Source organism: Cydia pomonella, chromosome 7 (assembly GCF_033807575.1).
Source record: "Cydia pomonella isolate Wapato2018A chromosome 7, ilCydPomo1, whole genome shotgun sequence".
NCBI lineage: Eukaryota > Metazoa > Arthropoda > Insecta > Lepidoptera > Tortricidae > Cydia > Cydia pomonella.
The window spans coordinates 16,066,213-16,085,422 of NC_084709.1; the positions used below are offsets into that span (position 1 = coordinate 16,066,213).

The following is a 19,210-nucleotide window of genomic DNA, read 5'->3' on the forward strand; positions in this document are numbered from 1 at the left end:
TACCGTTAGGTGGTGCCAAGGTCACAATACCCTATGCCGCCGATGCTTTGTCGGCTTGGAGGGCTTTTAACTCTGATGCACCTGTACCCGAGCGAGCGTGCCGGTAGCCAATAGTTAGGTAGTTATTTTATACATATTGAACAAGGTTGTACCAGGGGTCCTTTTCGAAATTAAAGCCGTTTGAACTTAAAAACAACTACAATGATCTCCCAAACAAGTCTCACAATCAAGAAATAAAAATACACACTTGATATTCTAAGGCAAACAGTCGTTAGCTAGTTTGAGCAGGTGACAGCGCCGACAGATAATTCAATATATATTTTTTCAGAAAACGACCTTAATTGTATATACAACATACCCAAATTACAAAGAAATCGGATTACTACTTTGGCTGTAATAAAATAAAAATGTTTTTCTTTTTTTGCATGTTTTTTAAACCTGGAGCATTTGAGGCTTAATTTTTGGTGAAAGCGCTACATATATATATAGGTTAATAATCCAGTAAAAGGAAATTATTTTTTTCGCTAAGGGCAGTTTGGCCATGCTTACCCGGCTATACCCTTTGAAGTTAAGCGACTCAATTATAGGTTGATTAAATTGATGTTGTGCCCCTGAGTATAAATGAAATGCTTGTCATCAATTGCCTTTAATAACATTCATCAGAAATTTATGAGGAATGTTATATAAGGTTAAAGTTGAATTAGGAACTTCTCCGATATTTGCAAATTGGGGACTCGATAATTGAATTACCTTCGTACGAGTATAATATCCCGAACTAACCCCTCTTACGGATCGCAATGTCAACAATGAAATGTGTAAGTATAAGTAGCTAGCAACGATGTAGACAGTAAGTATAGGTATGTGCCGTTTTATTTCCTTTCTTCAGTAGGTAAATGTATTGTATTTTCAATATGGAACTCCGAATTGAGTAGATAATTTAGCCTGTGTTCGGGATGTTTTGGCAGGAAGTTTTTTTGCGGTAATATTGAGAATTTACTATTAGAAGTGATCAACATCAAATGCAGAAGTGTCGGTTACATTCTTTCGGGGTGAAATCTAGTATTCGCTTTTTTGAAATTGATGACAGATATAATTAAAACTGAAATTTCGTTTATAGTATTTTATTTCTTGAAATATTACTACACTACACACACTAGGATTCAAATTTTGTTTATATACAAGGAAGGAACTTACGCAGTTTAGGAATGCGAAATTACCACTCAATAGTTATATTACCTTTATTCAAAGAAACAGCTACGTCTATTAAAAAATCATTGCACTAATCAAAGTAAAGTAAAAAGCAACTCATTTAATTAAAGCGCTGTATTCGGTTTTACTGCTGCAAAGTGCAGTCCTACATTAACTAACTCAGCTTTATGTGTCCACTGGCGATGGCAGACACTTTTTATGACCTACTTAGTTAATACTTTAGTTTTCAACTTTAACTTCACATTCCATTCATTTCTGTTCCAACCCTTTTTGTAATAAATTTTTCCTAAAATAGGTTTATGGCCCGCAGTTCCTGTCTCATCAACAAAACCTCTTCCATAATATACTTAATTTCCAAACACATTTTTCTCTTTGGCTCCCATAAATGTCGTGATAGAAATAATTCACGGAAAGTTTTTTTCTTCAGAGTGGCGATTTCGATTGTGGTTGTAAAGTCATGACGAATAAATTGTACCTGTTCCTACATGCTGTAGTTAATTTTATTGCTAAAACATATAGTTTTGTAGAAAACAACTTTGCAGAATTGCTTAAGTGGTTTATGTATTTTTTATTAATTTTATAATTTACTTTAAAATAAATAAAATGAAATTATTGAAAAAAAATATCATTAAAATAGACAACTACCGAAATGTAGGTAAATGAAAATCATTATATTATCGAGCTTTGCAAAGACATTTGGTTCAAGTTTTATCAGCTATAGACATCGTTATACATTGTGCGTTTTCCTCGTCCAGTCAACCAGGTCAAGCACAATCATTCATCCTGAATCCACCGAAACCCTATTCCCGTAGATCAGATGAAGCTTGTAGGAGGTCTCGTAGAATATTGCCTTTCGAGCTCCCGACGTAACCTTCAATAGTATCTAACGCACCAACATCCAACCAACCAACCAACAAAATGTATTGTTGACACTTGCAACTCGAACTCGGTTGACGGATTAGTTTCGTTATTTTGCATGTCATGTCTTCTGTATAGGATCAAATCCAACAAATATCTCTTTTACATGTATAGAATTATCTAGACCCCGATTCAAATTTTAATTTTATGTTATGGTGTTTATAGTCAGGTCCAGAAATGTCACTGTTGACTCCTGACAGGTTATAATTATAATCATAACCGTTTCATAATAAGAAATTAAAATATGGATCGGGATCGGGCTCCTAGTGTTTGATAAAAACTTTATACGCATCAAAAGGTTTTTTAAAAAATCATTTAAGAAAGAGTAACTTTCTGCTGACTTTTATGTGTACTTATAAATGTTACAATACAAAGGTAAAATTATCATTTCAGCATTTTCAGTATTTTTTTCATACCATTATTTTTGTACAGTATGTGGGACAATAGATACCCAGTGATTCACATGCATTCATTGCAATTATTGCAGATATATAGCATTACATCAGAGGTGTACTAACAACGGCAATATACACCTTGCTGACTTGGTGTCAGCGTTACGTTTCTGCACCATGTATAATAAATGAATCGCCCTGCGTGTTCCGCACCAATAATTCTCTACTCTGGCCGAGAGAGATTGGCACTTTACAGAATTTTGCGAGAACTGCGGCCTCTTCGGGGAATTCCGATAATCAGCTTTACTTAAGGGATTGGATTCGAAAACTCGATTGTATCCGGAGTGATTTTAATAATTCATCAGTCTGTATATTCATCCCGTCTTAAAATAAGAAAGGTCCAATCTTTGAGTAAACGTACTGCATTAGTCAATCTAAATAAAATATAAATAACTTAATTTTAATAGCTGAATACGTTTTCTTTGACAAATATTATAGGGAAATCTTAAACCAAACCTAATAAGGCCCACTGTTACTCCTACACATAAGGGCAATTAGATTTAAACATCCATGATTTAATAATAAATATTTATGTTAAGGACACAAATAAATCCCCTTACCAGTCTTCAAACCAATCCACCAGCTTCGTATCCAGAGGTACAACCAATTACATGTGAGCTAAACATATTGGCCGTCTAAAAATGTCGGCCGACATTTTAATATTTAAAAAAAGGGTCTTTGTTACCATTGGTTGTGAGATATTCAATAAGTGTAAAAACGAGCGATATTTCACCTGTAAGCTTGCAATTGTTAATAATAAAGATTACGGAACACAACCGAACTTAAAATACCTTTTTATTTTGGCAGATAGAAAGATAATTAATTCACAACGCAATTTTTCAATAACTAACTAAACAGACACAATTATCAAAAATATTTTGGTTAGTGATTAGTTTGCTTAACCATTTCCCAAAACCCAAACTCAATCACTTGTTTTTAATTCTACAACATCCTACATTGAATTTCAATCCTATTGCGACCACGCAAACCACATAAATGATGAACACATATTGTATTACGCTTTAATTACGATATCGGTACAACAAACAAATATTTTTTTTTACAATTTAACACAGAATAATTCTGTTTGGGTTTGAATTCTCGAACCTTTATGATATAGGTACCTTTTCTGCTCAGAATTCAAATGGAATTAGGGTAGTACCGAAATTTCTTTTGAGTCAATTGTAAGTAGGTATTCAACATAACTAATCACGAATAGACGTTGCTGAGGACTGAAATATATTATTATGAAGACAATTATAAGTAAACATGCACTTACTTCCACCAAGCCATAAAACAACCGCAGCAAAAATAGAAGCCATGGTACCGATGCGTGTGTTTGTGTGTGCGTTAAGCCGCGCTCACACGTCACGTCATCACCGTCTCGTGGCGGCTTCGCCCCTTCCGATTCTTCTTCATTTTTAATACCACTTTCCCAATATTGGAAACTTCTCGGGCATCGTGAAATATTACAAGCTATTGAGTGTGCGCTCGAACCACCTCCGTGTTCTCAGGTGACCATGAGTTCTGAAACAATAAGAAAATTGGAATTTGATGGATGTATGAAATACCTACCTTTATTTATGGGACTTCTTAGACTATTTTAGGATTGCATTATGTAATTTCAGTTAATACTGATTTTCTAAATTTAAAATTTTCGCAAGAATTCCGGCGTGTTGCAGAGTTTGGGGCACTGGGCATAGTCCTCAAAATGTATAAACTCTCATGTAAATAAATAAATAAACATTATAGGACAATATTACACAAATTGACTAAGGCCCACGGTAATGTATATAATATGATATATGTATGATGTATATATAATATGAGTATAATTTGTAAATTTGTAGCAGAGTACATAATACATACATAAATATAACTAGTGTTATTTTTCTACAAAGCCTGCGTCTGAAAAACATATTCTTTGTACTACGTTTTCAACTGTACTCGAAAAGTACCTCAATCATAATTTTTACATTTAATTAAAAACATTGCACATAATAATATTCTTTTATTCTATTATAACATATTCTCAGCTCTCATTAATTTATCTACAGGTGTTTACCCCTACTCGTCAATAAGTATATTGCATCCCTCCTTGTAAAACAACACATTCAAATAACATCCAAGTTAACCTAAATACCAGAAAAAACCAAATTACTAGCACGGTTAATGCCGCCAAAGAAAAGCGAACTGTTTTCAATGGCAATAAAAGTAAAAAGATCTTTTCATTAAACGTATTGTGGACGTGTAGGATTTATCGCCTCGCGAGACACTCCATTCACGTTGCGTTTTGTTGTCTCGAGATCGATTGGCTCCGAATAAAATACATTCGCCGTTCGCCAATTGAATGGCGTACCCCGGTGCTATGTTTCAGGGAAGCGACACTTTTTCAGGCAGCGAGAGGACTAATGGGCCGCGCTAGCCCCGACTTTCAATAAATGCTCCACGCTGTCCCCACGCTAATCTATTCCCCCTCCCGAAATTATGTCTGAACTTCCCTTTTTTCAGTGATTTAAAGAAATGCGATTTGAATTTAGATTTACATTGTTTGTTTTGCTTAAGCTTGTCTTACTGCGAATTACGTCGATGTTCTTTTATATGTAAACGGTTGTAAGCGCGAGTATCACGTTTGTAAAAAGTGCAATAATGCGATCCAAGAATAAATTATGTATTTAATACACGAACATTTATGAACTTTATTTGTTTGTTTTTTGTTTTAACGTGGGACCAAAAATTTATTGAAAATTAGCTTAAAAAAATATTTTGGAATATAAAATACATATAACTAGTTAGTGTATAAGGTTGACTGGTAGAGAATGCCTCATGGCATTAAGTCCGCCTTTTGTACTATAAGGTTTTCTTTTGTGTAATAAAGATTAAATAAATATATAATGAGTCTTCACACTTTTCATTCAGTAACTATTTTGAGCTCACTTTTATTGATATTTATTTATGATGAATTAAATGCTGTATCAGTGATTAATATAATAATTAATAACATTGATTAACGCTGTTCCGGGCGATGTATGTATGAGTATTTTTAAGTGGTAGTGTAACATAATACCACTTCCAATACGGAAAGTTTATCTAATTGCTTGCTAGATGGCGCTAGGGTCGAGTTAGATCGCGCAAGCGTTAGTCTTGCACAGTTTCATGGCATGTATTAAACATTAGTATGCAAACCGCTCGCTAGATGGCAATAGCGTCGAGATATAATGCGCAAGCATTTGCCTATCATATGATAGAAGAGTTAAGTGTCTAAGTTTGATTTTTGTTAATTTAATAGATTCAGTAGGTGACACAGATTCTATTTTGCGAAGATTCAGCTACTCTGTGTACGTTCTATCTAGTTACTCGGAGCTTGATTACTAGGTGTATTTAAACTCGTAGTTTAGTTCGTGCTGAGGGTGTTTACTCCTGCATACTCTTTGTGGGTCGACACTTTTACACGGACAGTGTTCTATTTCGTGCACTGTTACCAAGTCTGTAAAAATCTGTCAAGTTTAAAAATAAACTGCTTGTCGTCTACTACTGTATTTCGCTGATTAGAACGCCACATCGATCGCGCGATTTACAGAGTTTTTATTACCGAGTTAAAATAGGCATGCGCTTTATGTATAATTTCGATAATATTGTTACATTAAATATTTAACCTCAGACAACAAATAGACTGGCGTTAGCCAATTAACGCTAAAGCGGTTAACTCCGAGTTAGTTAGCTAACCCTGGAACGCGCTAGTGCCCCTAAGATGAATATGATATATGTATACGTTAGTAGTAAAATATGAAGTGTTTATCTAGAAATATAATATTATATTAAGTGATAGACATAAGACAATAACAGCTTAGCTCAGTGACATTTACTCGTATATCACATTGTGTTAGAAATTAGCAACATACTTTACCCTCATTATAGTTTACCGTATTAACGCTACCCCGCAATGTGCTAGCAAGTTTCCATTAAGGCAAAGTTGTAAGTAAGCACCTGAGCCACCTAGATCCTGCGTTGTGGCGTGGTACAGCAAACACCCGAGTGGGGCGTCGCTGTTTGGCAAGCTGTCTAACTAATTGCCGCTCTACCAGCATGCTTCGCTCTATCGCGTGCGGTGGCAAGTGAAAAGCGATTAACCGTTTTAGGTTTTTTTTTAAACTAGGTATACACTTCAAATATCTTACTAGTACCTGTAACATTGCTCAAACACATACCTACGTACAAGTAAGTTTACATGCATGTAACGTAGCGAAGCGTTCGTGTTTGGCAAGCTGTCTAACTAATTGCCTAGCCACCAGTAACTCTGGTGATGACGGCTGTAAGTGAATAGCGATTGTAATTTTATGTTACAAAAGTCTTGAGTGTCATTATCGGAAGAGGTACTGTTAATTTTCAATAATATGCGGTAGCACATTGTTATCGAGATTTTTAAAATAATTTGGAATGTGGGTGCCATAGAATAAAAAAAAGATGGAAATTTTCAGCACGTCGAGAAGCATTCGGCAGGTCAATTAGTTGGCTAATCCGTATTGAGTACGGAACCCTTATAATAATAAGGGTCATCGGGGAAAATAATTTAGTCGTTTATGGTTAACATTTTCAATTTGTTTATTCCCAGTACTCATACCGTCCATTAAACCATGTTAAGACGCCTACTCGTATGCATTAAATGTCCTACTTTTAATTTAAAAAAATATTATATTTCTGGAACACTGGTACCAATGAAAAACCTAAAAAGTAGTTGCATTTGTGGACTATCATGGCGACTTTTAATTCATTGACAATTACCAGATAACTTTAATAAATTCCTGAACAGTAAAAACATTAATAGCACCAAAAAACAACAATTTTACTATTACATATTTACTGGACTTATTTTATTACATGTAGATTACATTTATTACATGTACATTACTTAATAAACATGTTTTCCTCAACAACATCCAGTTATCTGCTCATTACTTACGCCGGCGCACCCGGGGCCCAGCTTGCTGCATTTGAAAGTTGTGTGAAGGAGTTAACAGATCTCGAACAGGTGCTCCCAGCCTCGATCGCACAACGTATGGTGGCTATAGTATTCTAAACTTTACCAGTTGCCACTTTGCAGATCGCTCACGTACCCGCGCTGTTGCAGGCAAAGATGTTTCTACATTGTCTTGCCACGTAACTTTATTTGTTACGTAACTACGTGTAACGTGAGCTATTGTTATTTATATTATACAATAAGAACCTGTATTATATAGGTAGCAGGTACATCAAATGTGGGCACATTATAACAAGAGTTTATAGGCAGCAGCGTAAATAAAACGTAATATAAATAATCTCTCTTGCTATCATAAATACAATGGTCTGTCGAAAAATAAAAGTGTATTTATTGTGTAAGTAGACTTGCGCATAATGGAATAAAATATTATTCATATATGCTTCTAAATATCTGTTTATACAAGCTGTAATTAAAATAAACGCAATTGAGCTCTAACTATAGTCTGTATCTTTAGGTAGTTAAATAAATGTAAAAAATGTGTTTTTATATTTTCAGGTACTTGAAACATTTATCAGTTAAAACTACCTGGATCTGTTCCTTCATCGTTTTGACTTTAACCTGTTTCATTCAATCGTTTAATGTTTTCATCTACCTTCATGCCTACTATGGATATGTTGAATCTGTTTTAAGATATGGCTTGATTATTTGGGGAAATGATGGTGATATAAAGAGAGCATTTGTCGCCCAAAAAAAAGTATTCGCCCAAAAAAAAGTATATGTGTGGAGTTAACGCTTTAGAATAATGTAAACCTTTGTTTTTAAATTGGGTATTCTATCTCTTCCATGTTTATATATTGAAGAAGTGTCTAAATTTGTAAGAAAGCACAGATCACTTTTTAAAACAGAGATTTATATCCACGGAACACAAGTAATTGTAATCGGCTTGTCGTTGACAAACAACAAAGAACAAGTCGATTTAGGAAGAATTGTACGGTGATGTTGTGTAAAGATTTGCTATTGATTGATTCAAATAGCTAAATGTTCGATCTCATTTTAGGTTCTTTACTAGGGCGAAGTAATAGCAAATAATACAAAATGAAATTACTATTGATTAATCAAATCATTCCGATATATTCCTATTAAAAAATAGCACGATTATACCAGCTTCGTTGTTACGTTAAGTAAGTAATATATCGTAGTAAAACTTCTGCAAGTTTTGGCACATAGTGATAAATTAATAAATTTGAAGAATTTTCTTGCCCAATAAAATACCTAATTGTGGTTTGTTTACATTCTTTTAAATACCTAAAGATACAGACTATAACTAGGTCCACTTTCTTCTCAATTAATATCATAGTTATCTTTACTTTTCCTTAAATAAATGTTTGGATTGATAAGTTTTACCTTCAACTAAATGGTCAAGCTGAGAACATTTTTAAATTCGCTACCTCTAAGCAATTCTAACAGTGTTCCAATTTAACTTGGCTTGATTCGCAAATACAAGTAATTCAATATTTGCGTCAATTTCAGCTCGAAGGCGAGCCGCAAACAGTTCACAACTTACTTGTTACCTGCCCGTTACTGCACTCACTGCAGCGGGATTTACTTGCATCGATCGTGATTCAACACACTTGTACCACTTACAAATGTTATGTAGGAATGAAATGTTATGTAATCATAGGTTACTAACCTATGAATATTGTAGAAACATCGCAGTAATATAAGACAAAGATTCCGAAGGTGTTTTTAGAGTTTCAGTGTATCAAACGAAAATTTCACGCCCTTAGCGAGTAAACTAAGGCCCATGTATATGTACCTTACAAACTAACATACATACAATAAAATATCTTATAAGCATCATGTTGGCGACACAGTTTTCTGTTGCGGTGAAGGATTCGGCAAATTCCCACGGAACCGCCGAAATACAACCTCACATTTTTTTCTTAAACTTTACACCACAATGTAACTCTTTGCTAAGCTCCATAAATAAAATTTTTGAAATTTAATCCTTGTTTACGTAGGTGTTGTTTTCTAACACCAACCTGCATTCCTTTTAATAAAAATCTTAATAACCACGAATATCGACTTACATTGATTAGTCTTATTAAATCGCTAGCCGAGCTAGGGCCACATGTTGTCATGTGTCAATGGCAGAGCAATGGCTGCCAGCGCTGACCCCTCGCCCCCGTCGATACGTCACCGACACTTGACACTTTATTTTATCACCCACTCGTTCACACTTCAACGAACCGTCTGCGGAATTGCAGACAATATCTCAAGATTTAAAAGATAGAACATGCGACTATTAAAAGGATCACAACGATATTTCTACGGTGATGCGAAATAAGATAAGAAATATTTAAAGCGTCTCCAACTGGGTGTAGGCGTACAAGGTTTATTTGCTTACCGCTTATACGCTGGAAAAAAAGGAACAAAGGTAGAGCAATATGACAATAAATTTTAAAATGCTTAATTTATACGTAAGAATTTATAGGGGTAGCTTGATTGTCTTATTTATATTATATAACCCCGGCTCGTACCAATGAGTTTTTCGGAATTTATGTACGAAATATCATTTGACATTTACCAGTCGCTTTTCGGTGAAAGTAAACATCGCGAGGAAACCGGACTAATCCTAATAAGGCCTAGTTTACCCTTTGGGTTAGAAGGTCAGATGGCGGTCGCTTTCGTAAAATACTAGTGCCTACGCCAATTCTTGGGATTAGTTGCCAAGCGGACCCCAGGCTCCCATGAGCCACACGAGGAACGCGAGGAAGAAAAGAAAAAAGGCAAGCGTTTCTTATTTATGTTTCTTATTTTATATACGTACGTATTAACGTACAATCGTTAAATTTAAAGTGAGGAATAAGAGATTAAAAATAATAATAATATATAATAATAATTCAGCCTATATACGTCCCACTGCTGGGCACAGGCCTCCTCTCATGTAAAAATAACAAATATAAAATAACAAATATAAAATTTAGTAATAACGAAACGGTTCAAAAGTAGTAGTAGTTAAACTCTTTATTGTACAAAAGTACATAAGTAATTAAAGTAGCTTACTATTAGGAAAAGCAAAGTACAAAGGCGAATTTATCCCTTTAAAGGATCTCTTCCAGTTAACCTTTGAGTTTTTTAACATACTTATTTTTATTACTAAACCAACTCGTTTCTATCTGATAACCTCGATCGGTATGATACCGATCAGTCAGTGCCAAAAGTGACATTTCTTCAACCAAAAGACGTCAATATTGATACTGACGGATCGGTATCGTACCACTGTAAATTATTTTTGTTCGAACAGGCTGGTAGTAGTTCACGCTATAAAAAGTCTAGATAATAAACAATGTGTACCGTTTATCTACGAAATATTCGAATCAGTCGATTATCTTCAAAAAAAATTGTACATTGAATAGAAAACTTTTCAAGTTGCACGGTGCACCATATGTCCGATGTCAGCACTTCGACGGATAACTTTATTTTATTACAAGTTTGCGTAACTCGAGCATCTTGACGTGGCCCGCGAAACTTTGTGACATGTTAGACACGTCCCGAAGTAAATTCGACTCCTGTCAATAAAAAGAAATGTACTGTGAAAAGACGGTTAGTTGCTTTAGATATTCTTTACTTATAACTTTTGTTACGTTACAGCTGTAGATTAAATTGAGGCCGATTCGAACTTATTAATTATGTTGAATTAATGTAATTCGTCACAAGTCATCATTCTCCTATGCACCTTATTCGTACATATATTTGTGCGAGCGAGATGCACTGAGTAATCAAAATCAGACCAATTTCAGACCAATATCATATATATGTCGAAGTCGGAAGACGAGTACGTAGATACTTGATGAACGCCAGCTAAAACGATATAAAACATAAAAATATAAATTATAAGGTTGACTGCGACACTTTCCTATTCCAATCTGACTGACGATGCCTCTCAGGATGCCAGCTCTTTTCGGGCTGTCATCAGAATCAGCCAGGAACCAATCCATTAAAGCAGCTGTTCGGATCATACAAATAAAAGTCACTGTATCGCAGTCAAACACATGCACTCAAGCATAGACTATTTCAATTCTTGACATTCCATCAAACGCAGCCATCATAAGAGACGGTCTGCGACATATATGTGTGTTCTATTAAAAGATAAAGGTCCCTTTTAGTTTTCCATAAATAACTCCTAAACGGTGGCCCATGGCATAAAACGTTCCTAAAGTAATTTACACATAAAATTATTTTCAAATAAGATTCTGTGCACTTTTTCGGTAGGATCATTATTCAATGAGATATAAGGAGGGAAGTTGTCTACTTGCCATGGCACTTCCTTAACAATTGGGTGGAGGAAACCCTAATTCGAGAGTCATAGAAATCAAGGAGTCTTTGCCTAGCAGTGGGACGTGGGGCAGTTAGATTGGCTAGTAAAAAATGGAGGGAAGAAGGTAAACAGATAAAAAAGGCACGTATAATTTTTTAAAACTAAAATATTATCATTATCGCCGTCGTCGACGGTGACTTCGATGGAGGCTCCGTTAGTGCATGAGCCGCAGCATAGAACCAGACACTAGACTAGGACAGCATGTAATTCCTGCTTTCCGTCAGCCGCATCGAACCCCACACCGAGTCGTGCAACGGCAAAATATTACGATAACTTTCCCCCTTTAATATCTTCAATTATTGACCCAGCGAAACAGTGTTCAAAAAATCTTTTTTGCAGAAAATTGTATGTAGTACTTAGGTATATCATTTTTTTTTCTATTGGCCACCGTTTACCAGTTATATACGAAAAAGTAAAAAAAAAGGAACCTGTATACTCCTTTCTACTCGTTAGTTTCGCCCCTATTCATCAGTACTTTTAATATATGGGTTAAACACCATTTCCTACAAATTCGCTTTTTACATGATTTTGTCCCCTATTTGGGAGTTTTTGGTTTTCATTTGGTGAGCTACTTCTAGCTCCATCATCAAATCAGCTTGCTCAATGGTACCAAATTATTGTATTGTCCTCTATATTAAATATATTTTATATACCTGGGAACCTAGCCAAGATAGCAATCATTTGCAGCGAACGAAACGAAACGCTATCCTTACCAAATATTCTTAACGATTATATTAGCGTTTTGTTTCGTTTTCTGCAAACAATTGTCATTTTGCGAACTGCGATTAATTTCTTGTGGTTTCAGAACTGCGAAAAGTGTAACGTACGGCATGCTTCATAAGCGCACTTGCAAGACTAAAACCACAAGAAATTAATCGCAGTGCGTTCTGAGCCTTAGGTCGATACGATACGATGAATTTTATTACATATGTTTGTTAGTGTGGTTTGCACGCAAGCACGTACTTTCATTATAGTTAGTTACAGTAAAGTTTATAAGTTATAATAAGATACATACGAGTGGTAAATATTGAATTAGTTTGATTAATAAAATATAGTGTTTACGTTTCAAAAACAGAATAAGTGAAAATATGGACTCTTGTATGACAATATGAAATACTGAGAACCTTTCAAAGATATTAATAAATGTATCAATATATCCCCATATTGATATCATGCGGCAAAAGTATTGAATGCTATGATATTACAAAGCGTAGGTAGACGGGAAATTAATATTGGCGGTAGAGCTTAACATTCCAATATGTACCTGACGTCATCAAGTTATGAATAAATTCTGGCAAAATTCTTTACTTTTACCTTTACATGTAGTTTCATTGATTCTTACTTATTACATATCTTTAGTATAAAAGATGCCTACAAAATTAAATATAACCTTTCAATGAAGATATTGGCCTTTATAGAAATTTATTGATTATAATATTATTGGGAAGGACTAAACTTATAGGTACAGTCAACTATAAATGTAGTGGATGAGACCAAATATCCAAAGCTTAGAACGTGCTAAAACTAATTAATATTTTAACGGCCGTAACCTGATATATGAGACACTATCCAGCTCAATTCGCCGCAGCCTGATAAATAAGACAAAACTTTGTGTAACTTCGTATTCGTACCAGCGGCGATACGACAGTTAAAAGGTTAACAAGATTCGAGCTATTAGAATCGACACGAGAACGCTCGATGAAAAATTCTAAGCGGTTAAAAGGTTAACAAAATTCGAGCTATTATAATAGATTTACAAAGAAGAGATAAGTAAGCAGCAGCAGATAATCCTGGTGCGTTGTATGTACGCTTGGTACAATTGTTGCTGATTGTACTTCCACTACAAGACAAGCCTTGAAAAAGTTGATTTAATTTAATTTTACTTAGTTTTTTTTTTAGAAGTTGATTCAATTCAATTTTTCTTAGTTTTTTTAGTACTTTTCATATTTTCAATATTAATATTGTATTATTTGTACTAAATGTAATTTATTACCCCAGCAAAAGCTTTTTTCTCTCCATTAGAAATGAGGCTATTCGATTACTTTGTGTATTTACTAAAATTAACAATACCGTTAGAAATTTGAGTCTATTCTTGATGAAACAGTTTCAAGCCCGTTCATGTAAAACCACTTCGGTTAAAAATGTTGTTGAATTCGACGATTTTTATTTCGATATCTCTTTGTTTGAAACCAATAGGCCTACAGTTTAACATTCAGTAGGCGATTTTCCGAGATGAGCTATCTTGCGTGACATCGGTGGCCAATTTTTTTTATTTCCTTAAATCCTTAAATTAAAATAAATAGTAGTAGAGTCCTCCATTAGAACTTTAAAGTGTTTGAAATATTTATCACTTTTTTATATCGATGGTCAAAAACTCCACCGAAATCTAGTAAAATCAACAACACCGATATCAAATTTAATCGCTATTTAAAAATTACAGAAATAACAAAAATGATACAGAGGAGATATAATAATTGTGTAATAAGATTTTTTAATCACTTAAAGTCGCGTTCATAAATATGTATACATTTCTTCACCTTAATCCATTGCAATAAGGAGTAACAATATATACATATTTATGAACTCGACTGTACATAACGAAAACGATACATGCACTAACCCTGTGTAAGTAAATTACTAAACAGATTTTTAAAAAAACATGATGAATGACGAACACATCTTTAAAAATCGCACACTGACTGCACCTCCACTTTGTTCAACGGTTAAAGTACAACTGAAACATGGTGTATTTGAGCCCCTGAATACCCTAGTTTACTGGTTTCCTGGTACTTTGTAAGAGTACCGACACGTTTTACATATTCCACTGAAATCAGTCACTAGCCCGGGACACATCGTACATTTGTTTTTGTTCAATGAGTTTACTGAACCCATTATCTTGATATAAAAATATAATAAGTTAGCTTTTAAGGTATTAGTTATCATATTCTTCTATATAGAGATCCCCAGTATAACTCCAATCCAATCTAAAGCCCCGTCTTGAGTAATGATATTTTACACAAGAAATATGGGTACCTTATTAATATTTTTTTTCTTGGATTCTACAAATAATAAATAAATAGTTTGATAGTGTCCCAGACAGAATAAAGGGTGAAAGATCACGCCTGAATTTATTCAGATTTATTGAATAGTAAATTCTACCATTTTTTGCCCCGACACGTAAAAAAGCTGCTCTGGAGAAATGTCCCAGTACCATACATTAGGAACAACGTTTTTTAACGAAGGTTTGTAGGCGGCTGCCAAATATTAGGGACCAGAAAAAGATAAGCATCCTTACACCACTGGAGACCATAGGGCTGGCGCTTATCTCTCCCATCGTATATCCCTGGCAATACAGAGAGGTAACGCGGCCAGCGTCATGGGATCTATGCCGCAGGCGGAGGCTTTAGAAGGGTATTCTTTTTATAACTTATTTGTTAATTAGTATATCTTTTAGTTTTAGTTTTATTTAATATTAGTTTAATTTTTAAGTAGTTTTGTTTTATGGCTAGTTTAGTTTTAATTTTATACCTAGTTGGTTTTTAAAACAGTGTTTAATTAATAATGCATTTTATGAATAAAATAGTCTTTACTGATGAATATAAAGTAAATAATATAATAAAGTAAGTGAAAAAAAAATTAACATATTTTTAGGCAACCTTTTATTTATTTATACCAATGAACATAAAATAATTAAATTAAATAAAAAGTAATATTTTATTAAGACAATATTATGCAGGTCGACCTCGTCCCACATCTGGAACATATTTTATTTGTTAAAATATAATTTCCACCCAGTAAACAGATCACTGAAGGTCGACCTGACTCGGGATCTTGGACCAATATGATTGTTGAACTGACATGCGCTGCCATTGACTGCTAATTTTATTTTAATTTTTATTTTTGTTTATTTTTAATTTATTTTATTCCTTAAATTAACACTTACAGTCAAGCTACACATGTCAAAAAGAGTGTCATTATATAAGCATTGAGACTAACAATTTTGATAAACAAACTGTTGTCCTTCTTAGTAGTCATATCCTTTTCCCAGTGTTCGTAGTCTAGATGATGTAACTATTAGTACTTGTACCATGAGTCACTGACAGTGTCAAAATTGACATATACGCTATCGAGAACGTAATTTACATTCTATACTTCTCGCTCGCACTTATATGCAAGTACGAGCGAGATGCATAAAAAGTAAGTTACGTTCTCGGTAGCGTTTATGTCAGTGCCGAACTGATGGTAGCCACACTTATGGTCTTCGTCTACTTTACTCTCCACTTGGAAGCCGCTTTGTCAGCTAATCCACAACATCTACAGATGCATCGTAACGAGTATCTACTTATTGAGCAAATGGAAAAACACGTTAACTATGGGTCTGTTAAAAAGTTTTTGGCCTGTGAGATCATGATTGTTACAAGGTTAATTTAACTTACTTTGAAGAAATGGAACAATCATTTAATTTCAATTATTTATCGAATCTGGGAGATCCATATAGTGTTAGTAGTACAACAAATCTTTAATTAAATACAAAATCTTAAATTCGATTTAATTATCGAAGTCAGTTTTTAATGAAATCACAATTCGGTTTAATTATTCTAAATATTTAGTTATATTAAGTTAATATTGTAGGTGGTTCAACCCTATAAGCTAGCTATACAAATAGCTAAAGTTATGCACAGATAACTATTGATAAAACTATCATCATCTTACATAAGTAAGTAACTTAAGGTATAACACAAATTCTCCTGAGGCATACACTTTAAGGACTGTTACATTCTTTTGCCCGTTTTCCATACTAGCTTAAGGTACAGATGACTTGAGATAAACCTTGATATCCTCAGCTAATACTTTCATATGCCGTTCCCTCCAAGGACCAGTAACATTTTCTCGTCAGCTATCATTGCGTCGGAATTGCCGCGCGGAGACTCGAGGGAACGTGACAATGGTGGCGGGACTCGAGTGCCGCTTTGTATGTAAAGTATCTATTATTGCTATTCAAATGTCAATCTAAATGTAATTGTGACACTTGCTGTTTTCGCTTGCGTTTTAATATTTGTTGTGGTGTTAATGGAGTGACTTAGGGTTTATCTGGTGGTTATGATAATTTGCTGTCAAATCATAAATGCGGCGAGGCCGATGAGACTTGAATAATACTTTGTATGTATAGTAAATAAATATATATTTATATTTTGTTAATTTTCTATATGTATTATTCGTGGATAGTTCTTAAATGAACGAAAGAAAATAGTACTCATATATAAGTTTTGTATATGTAAAGTATCTTTTATTATCTACTACAATGATGTACAAATTTACCACGATGCCTAAAATTAATAAAATAAAATACTTTTTAAACATCAACTTTATTCCCAACTGCACTAAATACGCCTCTAAAGTATTGGATTGATAAAAACAAATCACACGATCTCAAACTAATGAAGTTTACTGTCGAAGTGTACCTCAATTTTTTTTTTTATATTTAAAAGTCTCTCATCGAATCTCAAAATAGTTTGATGTCACCGTAACACACCCTTTTATCTATTCAAGAGCAAATACAAAGGGGTATTTTGTATGTAAATTGTATGTAAACTTGCGCACGTTTATATTGCTTTTGATTATTCTAAATAACTTTATGCGTAAGTTGGATATGGAGTGGGTAGAATGGAAAAATCTACTGGTTAGTAGGTGGATAACATACAGACCGAAACATTGTACAAGGTAGGTACGTTTCATTTTCATTAAAAATAATATATCCCGCGGTAGTGCAATTGTAATTGGAACTGAACCTTTGAAGTGACTGTATTTTTTACAGCAAGCAGCAACTACATTTCACCGCATTGTAAATTGAATCAAAATTTAAAAGAATACTGTTCGATATGAAGTGTGAGTCGTTGTCGCTATAAATGTTACAATCGGGTTGTCAAAGCAGCAGCATTATTGTCACAATGTTGCTGGTGCAGCTTTGCTGCAGCGAAAAATAGGGACTGGCTCTTTTAACCCTTTTAACGGTCAAGATTTATAAAACATACGACTTAAGCCGCATCGCCTCCTTAAAGTCCAAAAAAATTTAATGTTGAAAATAAAAGATAATGTTGTTAAAGTTTGCCTTTAATAGTACATTACGATACAAGTGCGAAAAATAGGAAATTCGAAACGAGTGGCGATAAATTAAAACACGACCGAAGGGAGTGTTTTAAATCGACACGAGTTGCGAATTACCTATTCGCACATGTATCGTACAACGTTTTACAGTACATATGGCCCTTTAAATGTTCGACACAGTAACGTAATATGCTACTTCTCGCACTAGTGCTATAAAGTAGCCCCATATGTACTGTAAAAGTATTTTATACAATCGTGATACAAAAGAGAGCTTTTAGTCGAGTACCGTGTGGCAACGAAGCTTGCTGAGTTGCCTAAGTAAGGTACGAGATTGAAAAGCTTGATTATATCACTATTTTATCAAGACTTTTTCTACAAGTCATCTAAAATAACACATTTTTACTATAAAACCTGAATGATTAATGTAAAATTGATATCTCAGTAGACAAAAATGTAGACATTTAAAGTTTCAATATCGTCATAATCAAACTCCGTTATCAATGTTGCAGGTCATTATATTGTATTTGTAAGTATTTGGTATAGGTATATAACTGTAAAAACCCGTTTTAGTGAAAACACGTTTTCCCTAGTTAAAACTAAGGTGCTTTTTCGCAAGGTGCTTAAGTGGAAACTAGTACTAACTAGGATTTTTCAGACAAAAATAGTTTTTAAAAAGTGCTTCCGGGAAAAACTAGTTTTGACTACTGGTTCAATAATTGAATTCAGTGAAAACTAGTTTTGACTAAACGTGCTTATTGGTTACTGCCAGCCTAACACGCTCTTCCTTGCTTCTCTTGTCATCGCACCTCTTTTGACTCTGGCAGAATACTATTAAAACAAGTTTTAACTAGAAACGCGTTTTTCCTAGTCAAAGCTAGTTTTAACTAAATTTTTTTTGAATAATTAGTGAAAAATTGTTTTCACCAAGGCGTTTCGGAAAACTAGTTGTATATATATATATATAGTATTTTTTAATGTAAATATTTAGATTATACCACATTTTATTTTAATAAAAATATAAGCAATACAAACCTTTCTCTGAAATCTGTTTTTACCTTGAATATTCATATTACTTCGTAAACATTTGTAGTTGATCAAATAATAATACGGCAATTTTCCTGTTATGAAATGATTCGGTAAATACTTACTTGTACAACTTTACGGACT

The 19,210-nt window shown here is 34.0% G+C and overlaps 1 protein-coding gene across 1 annotated transcript in view; it reads right to left on the bottom strand.

Moving 5' to 3' along the window:
* Positions 1-19,210, bottom strand: part of LOC133519982 (uncharacterized) — a 56,032-nt gene that overhangs the window by 35,354 nt on the left and 1,468 nt on the right. Inside the window, exon 2 of the mRNA XM_061854202.1 lies at positions 3,859-4,106. Coding sequence (XP_061710186.1) covers positions 3,859-3,901 — 43 coding nt within the window. The 5' untranslated portion in view covers positions 3,902-4,106. The remainder of the gene's footprint in view (positions 1-3,858; positions 4,107-19,210) is intronic.